The sequence below is a fragment of the Tursiops truncatus genome, chromosome 11 (assembly GCF_011762595.2).
Source record: "Tursiops truncatus isolate mTurTru1 chromosome 11, mTurTru1.mat.Y, whole genome shotgun sequence".
NCBI classification, from domain to species: Eukaryota; Metazoa; Chordata; class Mammalia; order Artiodactyla; family Delphinidae; genus Tursiops; species Tursiops truncatus.
Genome location: NC_047044.1, coordinates 11318001 through 11338437, shown reverse-complemented (window position 1 = coordinate 11338437; position 20437 = coordinate 11318001). Strand labels below are relative to the sequence as shown.

Here is a 20437-nt window from a genome sequence, read left to right as displayed (position 1 = left end):
GGAGGACTCAGTGGGGGGGCTCGGCATTGCATTGGGGCGGGAGCCCCAGCACAACCTGTCTTCCTTGCGACTCAGCCTGTTGCAAGGCCCGGAAATTCCTCTCTGCTCTCCCCTCCTCTCTCTGCCAGGTCCTCCCAGCCACTGGGCACCCATCCTCAACCTTCTCCCCACCGGTGGGCCTGGACTCTGGCCCACCTGGCTCAGCAGCTGTTACCTGCAGACACAAAGAAGATGCCGGCACTCAGGATGATGTTGTGTCGAGTCTTGTAGAACTCGCTGGCTGCGATGCAGAGTCCACCCATGAAGAGCAGAATCACACTCAGGATGGGGAAGATGCTCGAGGCCCTCACAGCCCCTGGAGAGCACGGAGGGTGGGGGAGAGAGAACGGCAAGGCTATGACACAGGGGTTGGGGGGAGGACACAGGAGGGAGGAGAGAGAGCAGTCCACAGGAGTCGGCTGGGGGGTGGGTTATGGACACAGGACCAGAGTGGAGGTTGTTTCGCAGTCCTAGAGAAGGAGGGAGAGGGAGCAATACACTGTCTAGCTCACAGCCCTTCAGGGATGCTCCACTTCCTCAAGGATCAAACCCCAGCGCTTCATGAGCCCCACAGGACCCCATGGGACTTGGTCTCTGCCCACCCCCACATTCCCTCTCATCCAGCCATGGCAAACTTCCCATGACTCATTAATGCACGTTTCTTACTTTTGACATACTGAGCTTTCTTCCTAGAATGTCTTTCCTGCTCTTTTTCACTCAGCAAACTTCTATTCATCCATCAAAACCCAGCTCAAAAGTACCCCCCCACACACACAAAGCATTTCCTGACTTCCTTAGGCAAAGTGATTAGCTCTCTCCGCTGCACGTTGGGGCACTTGGGGCACATGGAAAGGCAGTGTGTTTTAGTGGTTGGATGCTGGCTTTAGCGTTTATTAGCTGGATAAGTTTGGGTAAGTCATCTCACCTTTGTGCCTTAATTTCCTCACCTGTAAAATAGGGATGGTGATAGTGCCTGCCTCCTAAGATTGCTGTGAGGATTAACTGAGTTAATTCTGATAAGGTACTTAGATAAGTCTCTGAAGGCACATAGTAAACATTTGATAAATGATAGTTATTATAGTAAATATTTGCTTATATATATATGTGTCCACCATAGATCGTGGGTTCCCATGAGAGCCAGGATGTAGCTGTTTTTTCAGCTCTCTCTCTTCATTCGTTCTGTCCCCACCACCTAGTTCAAAGCCAAAGACACAGTAAGCCTCTGATACAAGCTCGCCTTGTGAATAAACATGGAGAGGTGGTCCAGGAAGAGGAAGAAGCTGACACATTGCAAAGAAAAAAGAAAAGCAAAAGCAAATTAAAAAACCCTTCCGGATAAGTTAAGAAGGAAGGGCTAACAGGCAGGAGAAGAAAATATTTTAATGAATATTTTACTCCTGCGTGTGGGAGGATGAGAGTGCAGAGGGGCACAGATGGCTGAGGGCAAAGGGAAGGCGGCAGGGGGTGTATAGTGGGGGGACAGTGTCTGAAAGATGACCCAGAGGGGTGGAGTCCTCTACAAAGTGTGTCTGGAAAGTAAAATATTTTTTTCTATCCAGATTCAAATAGGCAGAGAGTGATCTCAGGGCTCCTGACTCCCTGTCCTAGGAGCTATGGACAGGCAGGAGACAGAGGTGTCTGGAGGCTAGTGTAAGGAAAGGGATGCTTTCTTGACATGTTTGGGTGGCTTGAATGGTAACCTAGGAAGTTGAGTCCTTTTAGACAGAGGGCCCTTTGGCTTGGCCCAGAGGTTGGCTGAGGGTCTGTGTTTTGGAGGGGAAGTGCCCCCCCAGTGCCCCACCCCTGTTCCTTTTGGTGGCAGTGTGGCCACGAAGGATATGTGAAGAAGAGAATTTTTCTATATAGCACTTGAAGAATTTTTCTAAGAGTTTCAGGCAGTTTGCTGTGACGTGTGATGTAAAACCCTTCTCTCCCCCCTGGGTCTTCTTCAGTAAGGCTACCCTGCAAGTGATGCTCCTGGATGAGTGGATTGCTTTGGGGGGCCTTGCAGAAGGGTGGAGTTCTGTATCTGGCGGGGGGGGACCTGAGCTGCCCATATAGAAGCAGTGGCGAGAGGGTGGAGGACAGCTGTGTTACTCGGCAATCTAGTACCCCTCTCCCACTGCAGGCGAGGACGGTGCTGCCTCCTTCCCAGACCCGAGTGGATGTTCTCTTCCTGCAAGTCATTTCTGAGATGACAAGCTGTATCCCCAACCTGATCCCCCAGCCCACACACCCCCGCACAGACACACATGCCCAGACGTGCACACTCATAGCTACCTGGATGTCATAAGCACGCGGAGACGGTAAGAACGTATTGAAGACCCAGAGCACAAGAGATAGTATTGGTGAAGCACCCACACCATGTTGGGTCTGATGTGCACGTTATAATTTAATCCTTGTAACACCCCTGCAGGGTGTATTTTTTGCCACAATTTACAGATGAGAAAACCGAGTTTCAGAGAGGTGAAGTAACTTGCTCAAAGCCACCCAGCTAGTAAGTCAGGATTCAAGCCCAGATCAGCCCAGCTCTTGGACTACCCTGGACTCTCCCTCTGGGGCTTTCAAAGAGCCTGGGAAGCATGCAGGGTCCAGAAATTGGGGTTCTGGTCTCAGCTCTGCCACTCACTTGCTGTGTGGCTGAGATAAGTACCTTGCCCTCTCTGGTTTCCCCATGTGTAAAATGAGTGTGGACTGTTAGCCGATTTCTAATGCTTTTGCCCTCTCCACGTGGATATGATTTCTGACTGAATTGGAAAGGGGGACGACAGCATAAAGAAAGAAAGAGAGACTGGTGTGACTTCCAAGGGGCAGTGGTGGCCGCTCAGATGAGCGAGGCAGATGAAGTTCTCTGACCTTCTCCCTCCAAGAAAGCAGGTTCTTCCTGCCCACAGTATGCTGCATTTGGCAGACTGGGACTGCGTCCTCAGAGCTCATGCCTCACAGCAGCCCTGGGCCTGACGTTTCCAGTTCAGTCTGGTCTGCTGTGGGAGCCTGGATGTCCCAACTCAGCCTTCCTGCTGGCAGAGAAAGGGAGCGCCAGCTGTGGAGGGAGATGAGAAACTGTGTGTGTGTGTGTGTGTGTGTGTGTGTGGTGTGTGTGTGTGTGTGTGTGTGTGTGTGTGTGTGTGTGTGTGTGTGTGTGTGTGTGATAAAGAGCGGGGAGACTGGAGGGAGAGGTCTGTTGTATTTCAGCCAGCAGAGAGCAATGTGGAGAAAACAGGACCACTTCACAAGGTAGCAAAGCAGCTTATGATATGGCGACAAGCAGGCAACACAAACAGAAGCCTCTTCACTCCGGCAGAGCCAACCCAGACACTAGCCTCCCTTGGAAGAGGCCTCTTTGCCCAGAAAAAGGTGACAGGGGAAGCCGGTAAACAGCGCCAAGCCTAGGAAGGCCGAAGTCCGCAGGACCCAGATTCAGGCTGGCAGGAAGCTGGTTTGGAACAGGCAGGGACCCCTCCACTGAAACAATCTCTCGAAAGAGGTCTTTCTGGCTGGGCAATGTCACAGACAGAATGGGGATTTTGGAGTTAAGTCACACCTAACTTGAGATCCTGGCTTTGCCACTAACTAACTGTGTGACCTTGGTCAAGAAATTAGCACAACGTTGTAAATCAACTATACTTCAATAAAATTGAAAAAAGAAGAATCTGCATTTTAACAAGATCCTGGTAACAAGACTTGTATGTGTCTGAAAGTTTGAGATGCACTATTGTAAGGATTAAATTGGATAATTTCTGTATTGTTTCTGATGCTAGGCGGGCAGTAAAAGGTAGCAAGTTTTGTTATTTCTAATGTCCTTTCCCCTTCATGCCAGACACAACTTCGCCACGAATTGTCCTGACTTCCCGCTAAGGCTGGGGTGGTCTTACCGCTAAAAATCTATCGTGAGGGGCAGAATATAGCTCATTTATTCAATGCACAAATATTTATCGATCCCCTATGAGCAAGCGTATGGAACTACGTAACACCTACTGACATTTCTGGGGCTTCCTATGTGCCAGGCCCTGTGCTAAGTGCCTTCCGTGGATGAACCCACTTAAACCTCCTACCAACCCCATGAGCCATGGGCCTTGGCTCAAAGGACATTACAAATACCTAAAGCAGGCACTGGTAAACTTTTTCCGTAAAGGGACACATCGTCGATGTTTCTGGCTTTGCCGGCCATATGGTCTCTGTTGCAATTCCTCAACTCTGCCCTTATAGCCTGAGAACAGCCGTGGGCAATATGTGAACAAATGAGCGTGGATGTGTTCCAATAAAGCTTTATTTATAGAAGCAGTTGGTAGGCCAGAGTTGGCCTAACTGTTGCAATTTGGCCACCCCGGGCCGAAAGCATCATACACTGTCCTGGGGAAAAGCTGTGCGGTTCAGAGTGGGGAGAAGCTTTGCTCTTGACTGAGTGGCCGTCACCATGCCTTGTTCCAGGCTGGGCACAGGAGGCATAGGGGTGCAAAACCAGGCCTGGCCCATATGCCTTTATAGGGCTTACATTCTCATGAAGGAGGTACAGCACAGATGAACACGTAATTACCAACCAGGATGAAGTGCTGAGGAAGAAAGGGGCCCATTTGGCATTGTGCAGGCAAGTGACAGGCTAATGTCACCTGTCGATGGCCGATGTTGCCTGAGGCATCAGAGTGTGGCGGGACTGTGTACATATAGGAACCCATTGCTTTCATTTACAGCTCCACGCAGTAAGTGCTGTAATTACCCCCATCACACACAGGCTAAAGCTAAGGCTCAGAGAGGTTAAGCCTTCGCTCAAGGCCACACAGCAAGGAAATGGAGGAGCTGGGTTTGTGAACCCAGGGATTCTGACTCTAGGCTCTGTGTGCCTAACCACTGCACCCCCGGCTCTCAGAGCATCCTCTGAACTCACGTGGGCAACAGGGAGGGTTTCCCCGAGAGGGTGATGTTGGTGCTGAGAGGGATGGATAAGAGAAGCTAACTGGCAGAATAGAGGCAGGGTGTTCTAGGGAGGATGTGGCATGAGCAAGGGCTGGGGGAAGCATGGCTCGTCTGGGGACTTGAAAGGGCTGATCACAAAGAGTTAGTGCGGGGCCTTGGGGAGCCCTAAGGAAGATGAGGCAGGCTGGGGCCAGGCCACACAGGAACTCACGGGTTGTCTTTAAAGGATCCGCCTGCCAATGCAGGAGACACGGGTTTGAGCCCTGGCCCGGGAAGCAACTAAGCCTGTGCCCCACAACTACTGACCCTGCACTCTAGAGCCCGCGAGCCACAACTACTGAGCCCACGTGCCACAACTACTGAAGCCCGCATGCCTAGAGCCCGTGCTCCGCAACAAGAGAAGCCACCGCAGTGAGAAGCCCGCGCACTGCAACGAAGAGTAGCCCCCGCTCGCTGCAACTAGAGAAAAGCCCGCACACAGCAATGAAGACCCAGTGCAGCCATAAATGAATAAATAAATAAATACATACATACATTTATAAAGGCCTTAAAGCCGACAGGGCTGTCATGATCTGATGTGCATTTTAATAAGCAAATGAATATGTCAATCCCAATCTCTCAGTTTATCCGCCTTCCTTACCCCCTGGAAACCATAAGTTTGTTCTCTACATCTGTAACTCTATTTCTGTTTTGTAGATAAGTTCATCTGTACCCTTTTTTTAGATTCCACATATAAGCGATATCATATGAGGTTTGTCTTTCTCTGACTTACTTCACTCAGTATTAGAATAGATAACTAATAAGGACCTACTGTATAGAACAGGGAACTCTACTCAATACTCTGTAATGGCCTATCTGGGAAAAGGATCTGAAAAAGAGTGGATACATGTATATATATAACAGATTCACTTTGCTGTACATCTGACACTAACGCAACATTGTAAATCAACTCCACTCCAATAAAAATTTAAAAAAACAAACAAAGCAAATGAATTAAGAAGTGGTCCAGGCTAGCCACAGGGCACCAGGAGGTGCCCTGCTGACCAGGTGATGGTGGTACTTGGACCAGGTGGGTACAAAGGGTGTGGGCAGAGGTGGCTGGATTTGAGGGATGTTTAGGAGGTGAAGTAAAACGTGGTGATGAGTGGATATGGGTGAAGAGGGTGGCGTTGAGGATAACTTCTGGGTCTCAGGTCTGCTGGCTGGCTGGATACAGCCACTTATGCAACTGGGAGAGGATCAAGCCTAAGGGGTGAGGGGAGGGAAATCAAGGTGTGGTTTGGGGCACGCGGAGTCTGAGGTGTTTGGGGGACAGTCGAATGTGTGAGATTGGGAAGTGGAGGTGCACTCTGGGCTGAAGCTGTAATCAGGGGCGTCACCGACACAGACGTGAGCTTGAGCTGGGAAGGGTACAAGGGTTCACCGTGAGGCTTGGGGAGCCCCAGTGTTTAGTGGTGACACAAGTCATCCCACCCACTGCTCACACACTACAGCCAAATTCTGTAGACAAATCATTTCGTGATCCAGTGCCCTGTGGGCCTGGCACCTATGGTGTCCTGCTGTGGTGGGCACAGCTGGAGGACAGGCAGACAGCTGCACACGGGGGCCACGCTTCCTCACTCAGTCTGGCGGGGGTGGAGAGAGGTGGGCAGACCTCTTCCTGGGGCCCACTCTTTGCCTGGCCCGTCCTGGGGCCTGAGTGTGGGCTTTCCCTTCTTTGGATCTCAGGTCTGGCCCAGATGAGGTTGGACCAGATGACGCCTAAGGTTGCATCCATCCCTCGTGGTCCTGTGCCCCCCAGACCTCTGCTTAGGAACCACTCAGCCAGGCTGGCCAGGTGCTGGTCATGCCTTTGATCAAAATAGTTGCCATGATCAGGTATACAGAAGGCAGGCTCCTTATTTTCTGGGCACATTTAACTTTATGCCTGTTATTCCGTTTGGAATTTGATCCATTCTAATGGGATAGAATCGCAGATGTGCTGGGGTTGGGAGGAGCTTCTGGGCTCTGGGGCATCTCTCACCCTCTCCTCCTGAATGCTGTGAAAAGGGATAGACTGCCGTAAATGCATGCGAGAGTGAGTGTGAGAAAGTGTGAGTGTGAGGGAGAGTGATGGGAGAGAGAGGAGGAGAGGAGGGGAAAGGCAGGGGGAGGGAGAGAGGGAGGGAGGCAGAGCCGTCCAGAGTGGTGGTTAGGAGCGTGGACTCCTGATGTGGACCGCTTACGGTCCCATGCTGGTCCCCCCACTGGCTGTGTGGCCTCTGTGCCTCTCCTTTCTCATCTGTATAATGGGGACACCAACAATACCCACCTCCTAGGGCTGTTGTGAGATGAATGAAGGTGACGTATCAAGTGTCAGGCCAGGCACACACATAGTCAAGTGTCTCATGAACGTTTGTGATATCTATTGACACAGGAAAGGGATTTTGGAGTCCAGCAAGCTTCCTCTGGGAGCACCACCTGTGCAGGTGCTGGATGCTTTCCCACTTCCTGTGGTCTCTGGGGTGGGTGATCTGCTGCATGAGCTCAGGAGAGACGGCCTGAGCGCATCTCACTTGCTGCATTGCCCGCCACGCCCCTGAGCCTCAGTGCTCTCCTCTGCTGCAGGGCAGCTCCCAGGGCAGCAATGAGGGGTGTTGAGTCAATGCATTTGAGGCTATCAGAACAGTGCCTGGTACCCACTAGCAACAGGAGAAGTTAGTTCTCACACAGCAGAGCGTATTATTGCTGCTTCTCATGGGCCTGGGGTTACCTCCACTGAGGTTTACTAAAGCGCAGGTGGCGGAGTCAGCGTGGTGGTAGCTGCATCCAGCACTTAAATAAATGGACCAGGACAGAAGAGAAACTGTCTCTGCGGGCGGAGGGCGCGAAGGGGAAGCGCCGTTCGAGACGCGTTCGCTCTGGTTGCATGGATGTGAGTCAGTACGATTTATAGCTTAGATGTTCCCTGACTGCAGGATGTGGTCACACCCACTGTGGTGATCTCTGGAAGGAATGTCCCTCACGACTGTTTTGCTGGAAGGGGCTTCAGGTCCGGGGCAGAGGACAGGAGCACGCAGCCTGGAAAACCATCACAGAGGCAGATGTCATCCCAGAAAGTGTACTGGGCTGGGGTAAGTCACTTTCCCTCTCTGGATCTCGGTTTTTTCCTCATCTGTAAAATGGGAGGATGGGGCTGGGTGACCCTCGGGGCGTGTCTATCTCCAGTATTTCCGGAGCTGCAAAGATGTCTCCCTGAACTTCTAAACTCTAGTGGGAAGGAGGGGGTGGTGGACTTCCCTCAGTGCTCCCCTGGGGCAGCTGGGGGGCCCTAACAAAGCACCTCCCTAACCCTTGTCTCAGTGTGTCCTCAGAGCCCCCTGGGGGACTGGTATTCATCGAGGCTCAGAGAAGTTGAGTAACTGATCCAAGACCACAGAGCAGAGCTCACCTCGGATTCAGGACCTTTCACTCCAAGTCCCAAGCTCAGACCTTGACTCCTGGTATCCCTCTCACCTCCCACCTAGGAACCCTCTGTGTGCCTGGTGGTACTGGCAGAGGGGAGTGGAGAAGGGGGAACAGGGAGGAGGGGGTTCTCTGAGGCTGGGAAGGGTGGCTTTGGCTCAGCTTGAGACCCTCCCTCCGCCTCAGTCCTCATTCTGGGGAGAGGGTGAACGTTCCAGGTGGCTCTAGCGAGGGTGGTCCCTCACTCATTCACTCAGCAAACATCTTCCGGGCCGACTAGGGGCAGGCCTTGTGCTGGCTGGGGTGGGAGCAGACTCCCTATCTGCAGCTACTCCCTGCAGTGTCCTCAAGCTGTTCACCACCCAGTGGGAAAGAAGAGTCTGTAACAGAAGTCGTAACACGCAGGCTGGAAAACAGAGCGGTCACCTCCCTGCGACCCAGCCTTCTCGACATTCCCAGCCTCAGAGAAGGGTAGCACTGCCCACTGTCTCCCAGGCAGGATGCCTAGATGTCATCTTTTTTTTTTTTTGTTTTTTTTTGGTACACGGGCCTCTCACTGTTATGGCCTCTCCCGTTGCGGAGCACAGGCTCCGGACACGCAGGCTCAGCGGCCATGGCTCACGGGCCCAGCCGCTCCGCGGCACGTGGGATCCTCCCAGACTGGGGCACGAATCCGTGTCCCCTGCATCGGTAGGCGGACTCTCAACCACTGCGCCACCAGGGAAGCTCCCCTAGATGTCATCTTGCGTCCTCTTTCTCTCACCTCCCCCCACGCAGGCTGTCAGTAACACCTGCTGGCCTCACAACCCGCCCCCTTCTCATCTACCTCCCCGACTTCCACCCTGGTCTGAGCACCTGTGTTTCGAGCCTGGATTCTGGCCGTCACCTCCTACTGGTCTCTCTGTTTCTGCTGGGACCGCATAGTCAGTTCTACAGCAGAAGCAGAGCGGTGCTGTTAGCATGGATGTCAGTCCACGCCTCTCTGCTCAGAACCTTTTCGTGCTCCAGTCTCAGAGTAAAGCCGACACCCACAAGTCCTGGCCTGGCTTCCCACCCACTGCTCACACCCTCTGCCTCGCTGCATGCCAGCCTCTGACACTTTGTACTGGCTGTTCCCTCTGCCTGGAACCCTCTTCTCAGGGCATCTGCAGGACCAGACACGCTCCCTCACTGCCTTCAGGTCTCTGTTCAAACGTTACCTCCCCAGTGGACCTCTCTGACCACTGTACTGAAAACTCTCGCACTCCCTCTCTCCTTAATCTTTATCCTTCCTACTTTTCACTGTGTAACATACCGACAATAATGGCTAACGCCTCCTGAATGCTTACTGTGCTCTGGGCTGGAGGGAAGAGCTGTCTTACACTGACTCACTCAAGCCTCATTACAACCCTGCGGATGAACATACGTATGATGAACGTATGATGTTCATCATACGGATGAACATCCCATCGGGAGGAGTCTGGGTACCGGGGGAGTTAATTGAGAAGTGGCAGAGCTGGATTTGAACCCAGGCAGTGTGTGCTAAAGCCCGCCGTCACATTCTCCTGTCTCCTCCTGGTGGTAAAGTTCTGTAAATTTACCCCCAAATAATCCTCAAGGTCCTACCTGCCTGGGCCGCTTTCCACCTCCCTTACAGATGGCCCCTCTGTCTCCCTTACAGGTGTCCGCTCCTGACCCACGGCTGCCCCCAGGGAACTCTCCTCCTGCTTGTTCTTGATCTCAGGGGGTCAGTGACTCTGGGAAGATGTCAGCTCCCAGTTCAAGCGTAATCAGGTGAGATGTCTCCTGAGGGGGAGGAATAGGCCCTGTCCAGAGCCCTCCCTCCCTTCCCCCTTCTGTCCACTTCTGGCTCTGGAAAAAGAGTAGTTGGCATGGCAAGGCCCTGATACTGCAGCTCTGGGGTGTGTGTGTGTGTGTGTGTGTGTGTGTGTGTGTGTGTGTGTACATGAACGTGCGACCTATGGGGGCCAGCCCCTCCCCCCCCCCCGGGCAGAGTGTGTCAGGGACGGTAGCCGTTGCTGGGAGAGCTTCACCCCGCCCTGCAGTTAGGGGCCACACTACAGTGGATTTTGAGGTCTTGCACACAGTAGGTGCTTAAGACATGATTGTGGAAGGAAACCGAATTCTTCTGAATCTTCTTCCCCACTCCAGATCACATTGGGACAGCTGGGAAATACCACACACACACACACACACACACCCCCCCACACCACGAAGAGACCCATGCGCACACAAGTAGACACAGGCAACCACACAGGCGCTTACATTTAGATTATTGATAGCCAATCACACGCATCAAAACACACGGAACACAGTACAGACTCATGCCCTTGTGCACAAGACACAGACACACCGACACACCCTGAGCGTCATAGGAAGTCACACCCTGGTCACCACTGCCTCTGCGCTTCACCAGCTTGAGGTAAGGAGCTTTGGTAAGGAGGGAGGGGGCTAGGGAGGAACCACACACCGCAGACCCAGCCGCTGGCCCCGCAGAGCTGCCTGGGAAAAACAGGCTGGTCACCTTTCCTTTGTGGGTAAGGTAGCAATAGGTGGGCAAGGCTTGTATCGGCCACATCTTCTTGGGGCCAGAGGTCCAGTGGCCCAGAGTGATGATTGGAACCGGCTACAGCTGTTCCTCCCTGGACACTGCAGCTCAGGAGAAGCTGTGGACCTCCTCAGATACTCATGGAGACTGGGGAGTAAGAGCACGCATGCGTTCATTCAGTCATTCATTTGTCCCATCAGATGTTAATTCGGCGCCTTCCTTCTGCCCCATCCTCCAAGAGGCACTGGACTTGCCTGAAGCTTGGCCTGCTGGCTTGAGAGCAAGTGAGCCCCACTTTCTCTGCCAGCCCAGGAGATAAGCTCTGCGCTCCTGGCCAGCCACGCCCTCCTAGCATTCTCCCTCCTCCCTCTCTGCTCCAGATCCCACATCCAGCTGGTGGATCGTGGATGGCAGGGGTTAACCAGGCCCCCTCGCTGGCCACCCCTCCTCATCTTCCTCCCTGGGGCCTCCTCCTCTGCCTCTAAGCCTCGGAGTCTGAGGCTCAGTTCCTGCACCTCTTCTCTCTCTGCACCACTCCCTTGGGGCGTTCATCGAGTCTCACGGCTCTAAATATCATCCCCATGCTGACAGCTCTTAGACTCCTGTCTCGGGCCAGGACACCTCCCCGTGGGCCTCTGTAACTTAATGTGGCCAATCCTGAGCTTCCATCCTTCCCCATCCCAACCTGCCCCCTCCACGGACACACACCTTGGAGTCATCCTTGATTCCTTCCTGTCCCTGGAAATCCACAGGCCGCCTTTCAGAAAATCCTGTATGCATACCCTTGGGAATACTTTCAGGCTCTGACCCCTTCCCACCTCCTTCACTGCCACCACCTTGGTTCAACTTGCTGTCGTCTCTTGTCTGGATGATTGTAACAGGTTCCTTGCTTTTTGCTTCTTTCCTTCACCAGAATGTAACCCTCACAAAGGCTCTGACTTTCTTTGTTTTGTTCACCTTTGGGTCCCCATACCATCAACAGTGTCCTGTACATGGTGAGTGGTAGTGAATGTCTCCTGAGTGAACGAATGAAAGAAGGAATGCTTCTAGAATCCAAGTCTCTGCATTGGTGCCACCTTCCTTAGGGAACCCTTCTGGAATGATCGCCTCCAGTCTGGGTTGGGGCCAGGCTCCCTCAGCACCCCACACTGCCTTCTATCCCTGCCTGAGGCGTCTCTGTTAGGTTCATGGGTCTGTCCAGCCTTCGTGGCAGGTGTGCTGTAGGTTTAACAGACCGGAACCGGAAGCTGACTCAGGCCCTGCCCACCCGGATGCAGCTCCACCCACCTCCCTGGACCAAAGGCACGCCCATCTCCAGGAGAAGCTCCGCCCACCTCATTGGGCCAGGGATCCTCCTAGAAGAACGACCTCTGTCTTCTAGCTTCTCTAGCCAATCAGGTTAGAGCTTAATGGAGGATGATGGGAACTCACATCTTCCGGCTTTAAAAAGTCACTTTTGTTGTCTAGCCCCAGACTGGCATATTACAGATCAAGGGTCAGCAAACTCTGCCAGGTGAGGCCTGCTGCCTGTTTTTGTAAATGAAGTTAAGTTTCAATGGAGCAAGCACAGCCGCGCTCGTGTGCTCCTGTATTTGCTTTTGTGCTGCAAGGTCAGCTATGAGTAGTTGGGACAGAGACTGTATGGCCCACAAAGCCTGGAATATTTACTATCTGTCCCTTTACAGAAAAAGTGTGCCAATCTCTGTTACAGATGCTCAAAAAATATGGCTGGATTAAGTCAATTCAAGTCAGACCCTTGAAAACCTGCGCTGCTAATGTACGTTCAAGTCTTCTGTCCAGAGACACCAAAATGAACCAAACACTCTAAGCAATTCTCTCTTTAAAATTAGGGAAGTGGAGGTATAGGATAGGTAGGAATAGCCACTGAAGAATCCTATATCTTTCTTTTGTTTAACAAATAGCATTTATTGAGAACCTACTATATTCCAAGAGCTGTTCTAGACAGAGCAAAGAATGAGACAAGGGTCCTGTCCCAACAAGCGCTTGGCATCTGGATGGTAAAGCATCACACCCTCACTGTGTCCAGCCAGTGCAGCTTTGGGTGCGGGCTCTGCTGTGTCCCTCCTTCCACCTCTGCCCTCGGGTGTGTCTCTGCCAGCCCCCGCATCCCATGTCCAGCTGTTCTCAGAGGGTCCTCCCGCCAGGCTGTGCTCTACCTGCAGCCACGGACTGTGTCTTACTCATTCCTCTGGACCGCCACAGCGCTGAGTACGGCCTCTGACATACAGAAGGTGCTCAGTCTGCCTTAATGCCACCACCAGGCTCCTTTGAGAGCCCCAGACCTGGTAATGGGGATGACGACCAAATGACCCTTTAGGAATTCCATCTAAGAGCAGCATCTATGCAGGAATTCATAAGGGGAAAGGATGAGCTTTGTAAGATATTTCCCCCCTTTAAAGAGAAAGCTATAAATGACGTGATGTTTCTTTCCCTTCTCTTCCCAGCCGCCTGGCTGGCTTCGTGTTCCATGGGCTTGCAGTGAAACCCAGATTTCAGGCTGATCTGAGAGTTGGGTTTTGTGTGAGGGGTAATTATTGAAAGCGACAGGGGTGATCCATATAATAAAATTCCCTCTACATTTTTCATAAAAGTGATCCAGGGGTAATACTAACCGATGCTGTGGGGGGATGGGAGGGAGGCTTTGGCCCGGGAAGGGCACCTGGGAGCAGAAGGGGACGGGCAATGCTCCTGGGAGGAGAGTAAACTCCCTCAGGAAGTGCTGCCTGAGAGCCTGGAGCAGAGCTTTCAACCACTTCTGCTCGGGGCGGCTTTGCTGTACCAGGTATCAAGGACCCTTAGCCCATCTCCTGGCAATCCTTTTCTCCCAGAACATTTTGCCTTGTTAGTTTTTGCTGATTCTTGAGAGATTTCCTTTGGGTCTCAAAATACTTTCTCTTGATAATATGTCTCAGGTGGATTTAAGATCACAGCTATTACATCAGGATTTAACTTTGACTTGACTTGTGGGGAAAGAAAAAAATCTCATTGTTTCAGTAGAAGTTCCAGTCTGGCACCGCCTGATAAGTTTCTTCATTGGGTTATTCAAGAAATAGCTACTGAGTGCTTTTTACATGCTGGGCCCTGGGCTGGGAATACAATCATGAACGAGATAGGTAGAGTCTATCAGAGTCCTAGTGGAGTTGGCAGCACTGCGAGGGAGCTGGTTGCTCAAATAGACAAGGACCCCACAGCGTGATAAAGGTGCTAGGCTCTGGGAACCCCTTCGAGGGCATGGAGGACTTCTTGGAGGAGGTGATGTTTCAGCTGAAACCTGGAAGATGAGTAGGAACTTTCCGACAAAGAGGGGAGAGAAGGGCGTTGCAGGCAGAGGGAAACGGCATGCATGAAGATTTGGCCACTGGGCAGGAGGGGAGGAGGGAGGCTTAGCTTTTTCCTGCCCTCTGTGGTGACAGGGACCTCTAGATAGTCCTGGCCTTTGACTCTCGAAGGATGGAAGGGCAGGACCCACCACGAGGAAGGAGATAAAAAAAAATTGCATGCACTCACGGAGGAAATATTCTGCTGTGTCAGCTTCGTAATCTGCATCCTCTGGGAAGTGATCAATTTGCTTGCAGAGACCTTTGAAGTTCCCTGGAAAACAAGGGAAGAAAGAGCTCGTAAGACATCCTAGGCTCCGGGGATTCAGAGCCCACCGGCCTCTTCCAGACTTCTCGCTCTTCTGAAACTGGCTCAGCCCTCTCCCTCATCCCCGGAGGAAGGTATCGCTTTGTCTGTTTGGACATCTGTCTGGTGAATCAAAACACACACACCCGCGGTGCTGTGGAGAGGATCTAAGGCTTAAGACTTCAAAACCCAGCCTTCCATCTCTGCATCGAGGCTTCTGAGGATTAGCTGAGGCGTGGCGGGCAGTGGAGGTTTGAATCTGTGCTGGGGACTGCCACGGAGGAAGCTGGTGAATGTCAATACACCTGCCTCTGCGCCCCAGCCCGGCTGGGAGTCACCTCGCGTCTTACACGCGAGAAAGCAGATCGCTTTCCAAAGAAGGCCGACCCCAGACGGGGCTGGAGAACATTCCCACAGACCTTTAGATGAGATTGCAAAGCATTTTCTCACTGGCAGTTACATAGAATTCACTATATGGAGCCCCTGAAAGTTCTGAAATACCCCTAGGGTTGAGCCCCCCAAGGGGGCTGGGCCCTCTACCAGGTTCTTGGACTAGGACCCAACCTGTGAGAGGGGTATTAGCATCCCCATTTCACAGATGAAGAAACTGAAGCTCAGGGAGCCTAAACGACTGAATAAGTACTCATGGCCAGGAAATGATGGAATAAGGGCTCAAACAAAGACCTTTCGGTTCTAAACATCTCCTTGGTGATTGCTGAGAAAGTGAGAGCTGGCTCAGATGAAAACCCCTAGCCCAGTGTCCAGCGGGCCCCCAGCAGTGATCACTAATTGAATCAGTGAACTATTGAATACGATCTTCATAAAAACTCATGTGGAGACTAGAATTACAAGCACGGCTGCTTCATGACACCAGAGACTTTGTCTGTTTTATTTGCGTTGTATCCCCAACACCGGCATAGACACTTAAATTTCTCTGAATGACTGAACCCTCGAAGCTGTGCAGGGAGATACGGCAACCGCGGGTGAGAGGCAGGCTTTGCGGCTGGACTGCCCCGGCCTTGGGTCTGACTCAGCTTCACGGAGACGCCACACCTCAGTTTTCTCAGAGGAAGGTGGAGATCAGAGCAATTCTTCCTTCACAATTGCCATGGGGATTACACGAGTTGACATGTCTAAAGTGCTCAGGGCAGTACCTGGCACGTTAGTAAATGTGCTGGGGGTATTGACGTGAGAGAGGTATGAATCTTGACTACATTTAGCCCCTGACATTCAGGATTTTCCTGTGATGGTAGCTAATGCAACCTAATTAATACAGTCCCCAATACGTGTTAGCAATTTCTTTTCTTATTACAGGATATTGAATATAGTTCCATGTGCTATACAGACCTTGTTGTTTATCCATTCTATATATAATTGCATCTGCTAATTCCATCCCTCCCCCATACACCCTCCCCCTTGGCAACCACAAATCTGTTCTCTATGTCTGTGAGTCTGTTTCTGCTTTGTGGATAAGTTCATTTATGTGATATTTTAGATTCCTCATATAAGTGATATCATATGGTATTTGGCTTTCTTTTTGACTTCCTTCACTTAGTATGATAATCTCTCGGTCCATCCATGTTGCTGCAAATGGCATTATTTCAGTCTTTTTTATGGCTGAGTAGTATTCCATTGTATAAAGAAGTTTTATTATTATTATTTTCAATTTTATTTATTTATTTATTTTTGGCTGCGTTGGGTCTTCGTTGCTGCGTGCAGGCTTTCTCTAGTTGCGGCGAGTGGGGGCTACTCTTCGTTGCAGTGCGCGGGCTTCTCATTGTGGTGGCTTCTCTTGTTGCGGAGCATGGGCTCTAGGTGTGCGGGCTTCAGTAGCTGTGGCTCACGGGCTCAGTAGTTGTGGCTCACGGGCTTAGTTGCTCCGCGGCATGTGGGATCTTCCTGGACCAGGTCTCGAACCCATGTTCCCTGCATTGGCAGGCGGATTCTTAACCACTGCGCCTCCAGGGAAGTTCCTCTCCGGAGTGCCCGAAAGCCACAGACCTCTCATTTTCAGGAACGACTTCCAGCCCGCTGGCACGGATCTTAACGCTCCCGCCCTCACCCGAAGGAGCAGTTTCTTTTCTTATAGGATCCTGAGGCTTGTAGCCCATGGAGTAGGTTTTATCATGTACTATAGAAATTATTTAGGAATTTTAAGGCATTAGTACACAGACCTGTGCATACCACATATAGCTGTATACATAGGATACAGGTGTGCTTATATAACTAAGTACTTTAGGTATTTCTTGCTGTTATCATGTTACGTAGGTAATTCTATACTACATATTACAGAGAAGATGGTTGATCCTTACTCTCCAACCCCCCCCCTTAACTGTCTCTGTACCAAATTCGCTTCCTTTCCCAACTTTTGCAAGAAAAACAGTTCCCCAGAGCATAACGGAACTTCGGGTAGCTTCACTGCAGCTTTGTGGGATCCGAAGAGCACAGCGTTTCACTCCAGATGCTCCCACCAGGGCAGGCGTCTTCTAAGTGTGGTGGGCAGTCTCTTCTCTTGCTCAGCACCCTCCCCACCCCATACCTTGCTGTCTCCCCCTCCTCTGTTGTCCTGACCACGTCCCACGCTGCTCTCGGCATCTTGCTGCATTAACCGGAGGCCTCCCGCGCCCCCTACTAGCTCATCCTCCATCCAGCCACACACTCTTCTCTCCTGAGAAGTCTTTGTACCCGCTGCTAAGAGGATAACATAGCCTCCCCATTGTTAAAAGTACAAATCAGTGTATTTACAAAGCGCTTTGCAGAGCACTTTCATTTTCTCTCAATTCAGTCTGGCAAATATTTCGTCAGTGCCAACTTGGTGCCAGGCGTCTTTACGAGGAATCCGTACGGGAGGGGAGGTGCGGAGAACGGTACTGACGTGCCCCGAGGCTCCTAAAAAATTGGGGGCAGTGTTCAACCCCCAACCAAGGGATCACAGGTGGAGCCCCCACGTCTGTCTTCTAAGGGCCCCACCCTTCAGGCTGGGGGACCGCACCTGCACCTTCTCCCCACGCAGCCTGGCTGTCCCGCCGCCCCAGCCCGTGCCTCCGTCAGCTTTGGACCGTTGGGTCCCAGCATGATGCCTAGCGCAGGAGACGCACTCCAGAGATGCTTGTTGAGAGGCTGTGTCAGATAATCAGCAGCCAGACCTCTCCGGACCTGGGAATCCAGCTGCTTGTTTGATGTCTCCTGGTGGATGTTTTAAAAGCACCGTACACTCAGCAGGTCCAGACTGGAACTCATGATCTGTCCCTCAAGCCTGGTCTTCTGGAGGCACCAGCTAGGTCAGCCAATGCCTCTTCATCGCTCCCTTGTGAAAACTGAGCCTAGCCACCATCGCCGACATCTCCTCCTATTCCCTGCAGGCTCCATTCATCACGACGTCCTGTCTGTATTTGCTCTCAGTATCTCTCAAACCCATCGATTCCTTTCCAACAATAGACACCCACTGCCAGGTGGGTGCTTGCTTCCCTGGATGACTGCGGTAGCCTCCCCACTGGTCATTTTGTACCCACTGTTATCCGTCTCTACAGAGTAATCATAGTGAACCTTTGAAAATGCAAATCTGTTCAAGCCACATCCAGTTTGAAACACTCAACAGCTTCTCGATGCTCTTAGGGAAAAGCTCAACATCTTTAACAGGGTCTGACCCGGACTTCTGTCTGGTCTCACCTCCCTCTTGGTGCATGTGTCATCTCTGCTGTTCTTCCTGCCATGCTTGCTCCTACCACAGGGCCTTTGCACACGCTGGTCTACCTTCCTGTGCCCCCATCATATCCTTTGCTGTCCCTCTCTCAACCTTCTTTGGCCCTCCTGCACTGTGCTAGTGGGGTGTCTGCCACTATGCTGGCTGCTCTGTGTTGGGGGGAGGTGTTAAGGCATGAATGATGCTGGTGGGAATGTTCTGGTAGAGAGGGAAGAATTGATAACCGAGGGAGGGGATGGGACAACGCAGGAGCAATGTGAGAGGGGATGAGGTCTGGGACACAAGTGCAAGGTTGGCCTTATATGGACGATGGTGTGTCCACCGCACCCGGAGGGAAGGGGCATCTGTGGGTACAGATGCAGGGGATGAGTAGGCATGGTGGGAGCTTGTGACACTTCTCTTCTGGTTGCTTTTCTTGATGAAATGGGAAGCATGCTCATCAACTGAGGATGAGGAAGGGGAGGAAGGGTTGGAGATTTGAGGGAAGTGGAAAGTGAAATTTTTCTCCATGAGAGTGGGAGAGGGAATGGGCCAGGCTTGAGACATGAAGTGTGGGCGTTGGTGGCTTGAAGGCCCCTCTTGAGATTCTGTGGTTTTCTCTGAACACATTTAGTATGTGGCTGCAGTCTAGCTGGAGAGTTGCCTTTAACCAGGATGAGAGTCAGTGAGATGAACGCAAGAAGGTGAGGGGAGAAAAGCAGTGATTCTGAAGATGGATCAGACCCTAAGCTGGTAAAGGGGACAGTGAAAAGGTGGTGGTTTCAATGTACTGGAAACGTAAGGTGAGGGTCAAGGGATGGTGGCGGGAGTGAGCTGGAAGGGTGGGGCATGGGAGTCAGAGAGCAGGTGCAAAAGACTGAGATTGTGGAAGGGGCGTGGTTATTGGTAACGTCAGGGTCAATGATAAGACCATGAACCGGGTAGCTCAAGTCGGGTGGAGGTAGGGATGCCATTCAAAGTATTTAGCAAAGCTCATACAAATTAATACAGAAGACAAAACAAAATAACTTTTGTACATAAAACAAAACTAAATGTTTGCTTTTATTTCCTACATACATCAATTACATATTATAAAACTGCTTACCAAGTTAAATGTTGACATGCAAATGATTCATCAAATTATTCTAATAAACCCCAGATCAGTGGTTGGTTTTTAGAAATTATTGGTGTGATCTTTTGATGATGAGGCTCTTACAAGCTAAATGATGGCCTTGTCTGGACCGAGATTTGACACAGGGAACCATACCAGATGCTTCTGGCCCTTCTCTGTTAGAGGAAGAGTCATCCTGTCTCTGTGATATAGAATTTTCTCCTAACCTGCCTGATGCAGTTCGTTGGGGACTTCTCTGAGAAAATAGCCCTCTGTCCTAGAAAGTGGCAGAGCTGGGAGTGGTAGAGCGGGCGTGGTGGTGGAGGTGAGAAGGACGGAAACCTCAAGAGGCAGTGCTCTTGTGGGCAGTGGGGTGAGCACAGCCCGGTCCTGCCACTCAGGATCCTTCGAAGGTTCTGTTCTTCTTGGGTCCTTGCATACCCCCTGCAGAGCCAGATATACCGGGGCCTGTAGAGGCACAGAGCTCACCCTCCATCCATCTTTGGGGAGTGGGGAGAGGCCATGGGCCTCAGTCCCAGCCCTTTCCTTCTCTGCCTGTCACAACCCTGCTCAGCCCTCTTCCCCATACTTGGTGGGGCTGATTGATGCTGTGGGGTTTCAGTATTAAACAAGCAATGATGCAGGACTTGTAAGGGCTGGCTGAGCGAGGGGGAGAGGCCAGGTACTGCGAGGACTCTCTGCCTGCTTGTGAAATCTCCCAGAGGACCACAGAAGTAGCACTAGGGAATGAGGTAGTCTCAAAGAATGGGTGGGGGGGATGCCCGGGAGGCAAAGAATAGAGGCGAGGGGGAGTCAGGGTAGAGAAGGCTGGGATGAATTTCAGGGAGAAAGGATTTTAGGAGAGAGGCCGGGAGATGGAAACAGCAGGGAGGGTCCCACCACCCTCAGGCCCAGGGCTGTGGGTGATAAAACACCCCCGTGTGAGGGATGGCAGGGGGTGGTGTTCTCAGGGGAGGACAGGTTTCCATCAGAGCAAGAAGAGAAGAGATTGAGAACATGGGGCATTTTGCCGACATCAGGACAAAATTCCAGA

The 20437-nt window shown here is 51.7% G+C and overlaps 1 protein-coding gene across 1 annotated transcript in view; it reads right to left on the bottom strand.

The window, feature by feature from the left end:
- Positions 1-20437, bottom strand: part of CACNG2 (calcium voltage-gated channel auxiliary subunit gamma 2) — a 120073-nt gene that overhangs the window by 1900 nt on the left and 97736 nt on the right. The window contains exons 2-3 of the mRNA XM_019952122.3: positions 14474-14557; positions 215-355 (exon numbers count right to left, since the gene is read on the bottom strand). Coding sequence (XP_019807681.1) covers positions 215-355; positions 14474-14557 — 225 coding nt within the window. The remainder of the gene's footprint in view (positions 1-214; positions 356-14473; positions 14558-20437) is intronic.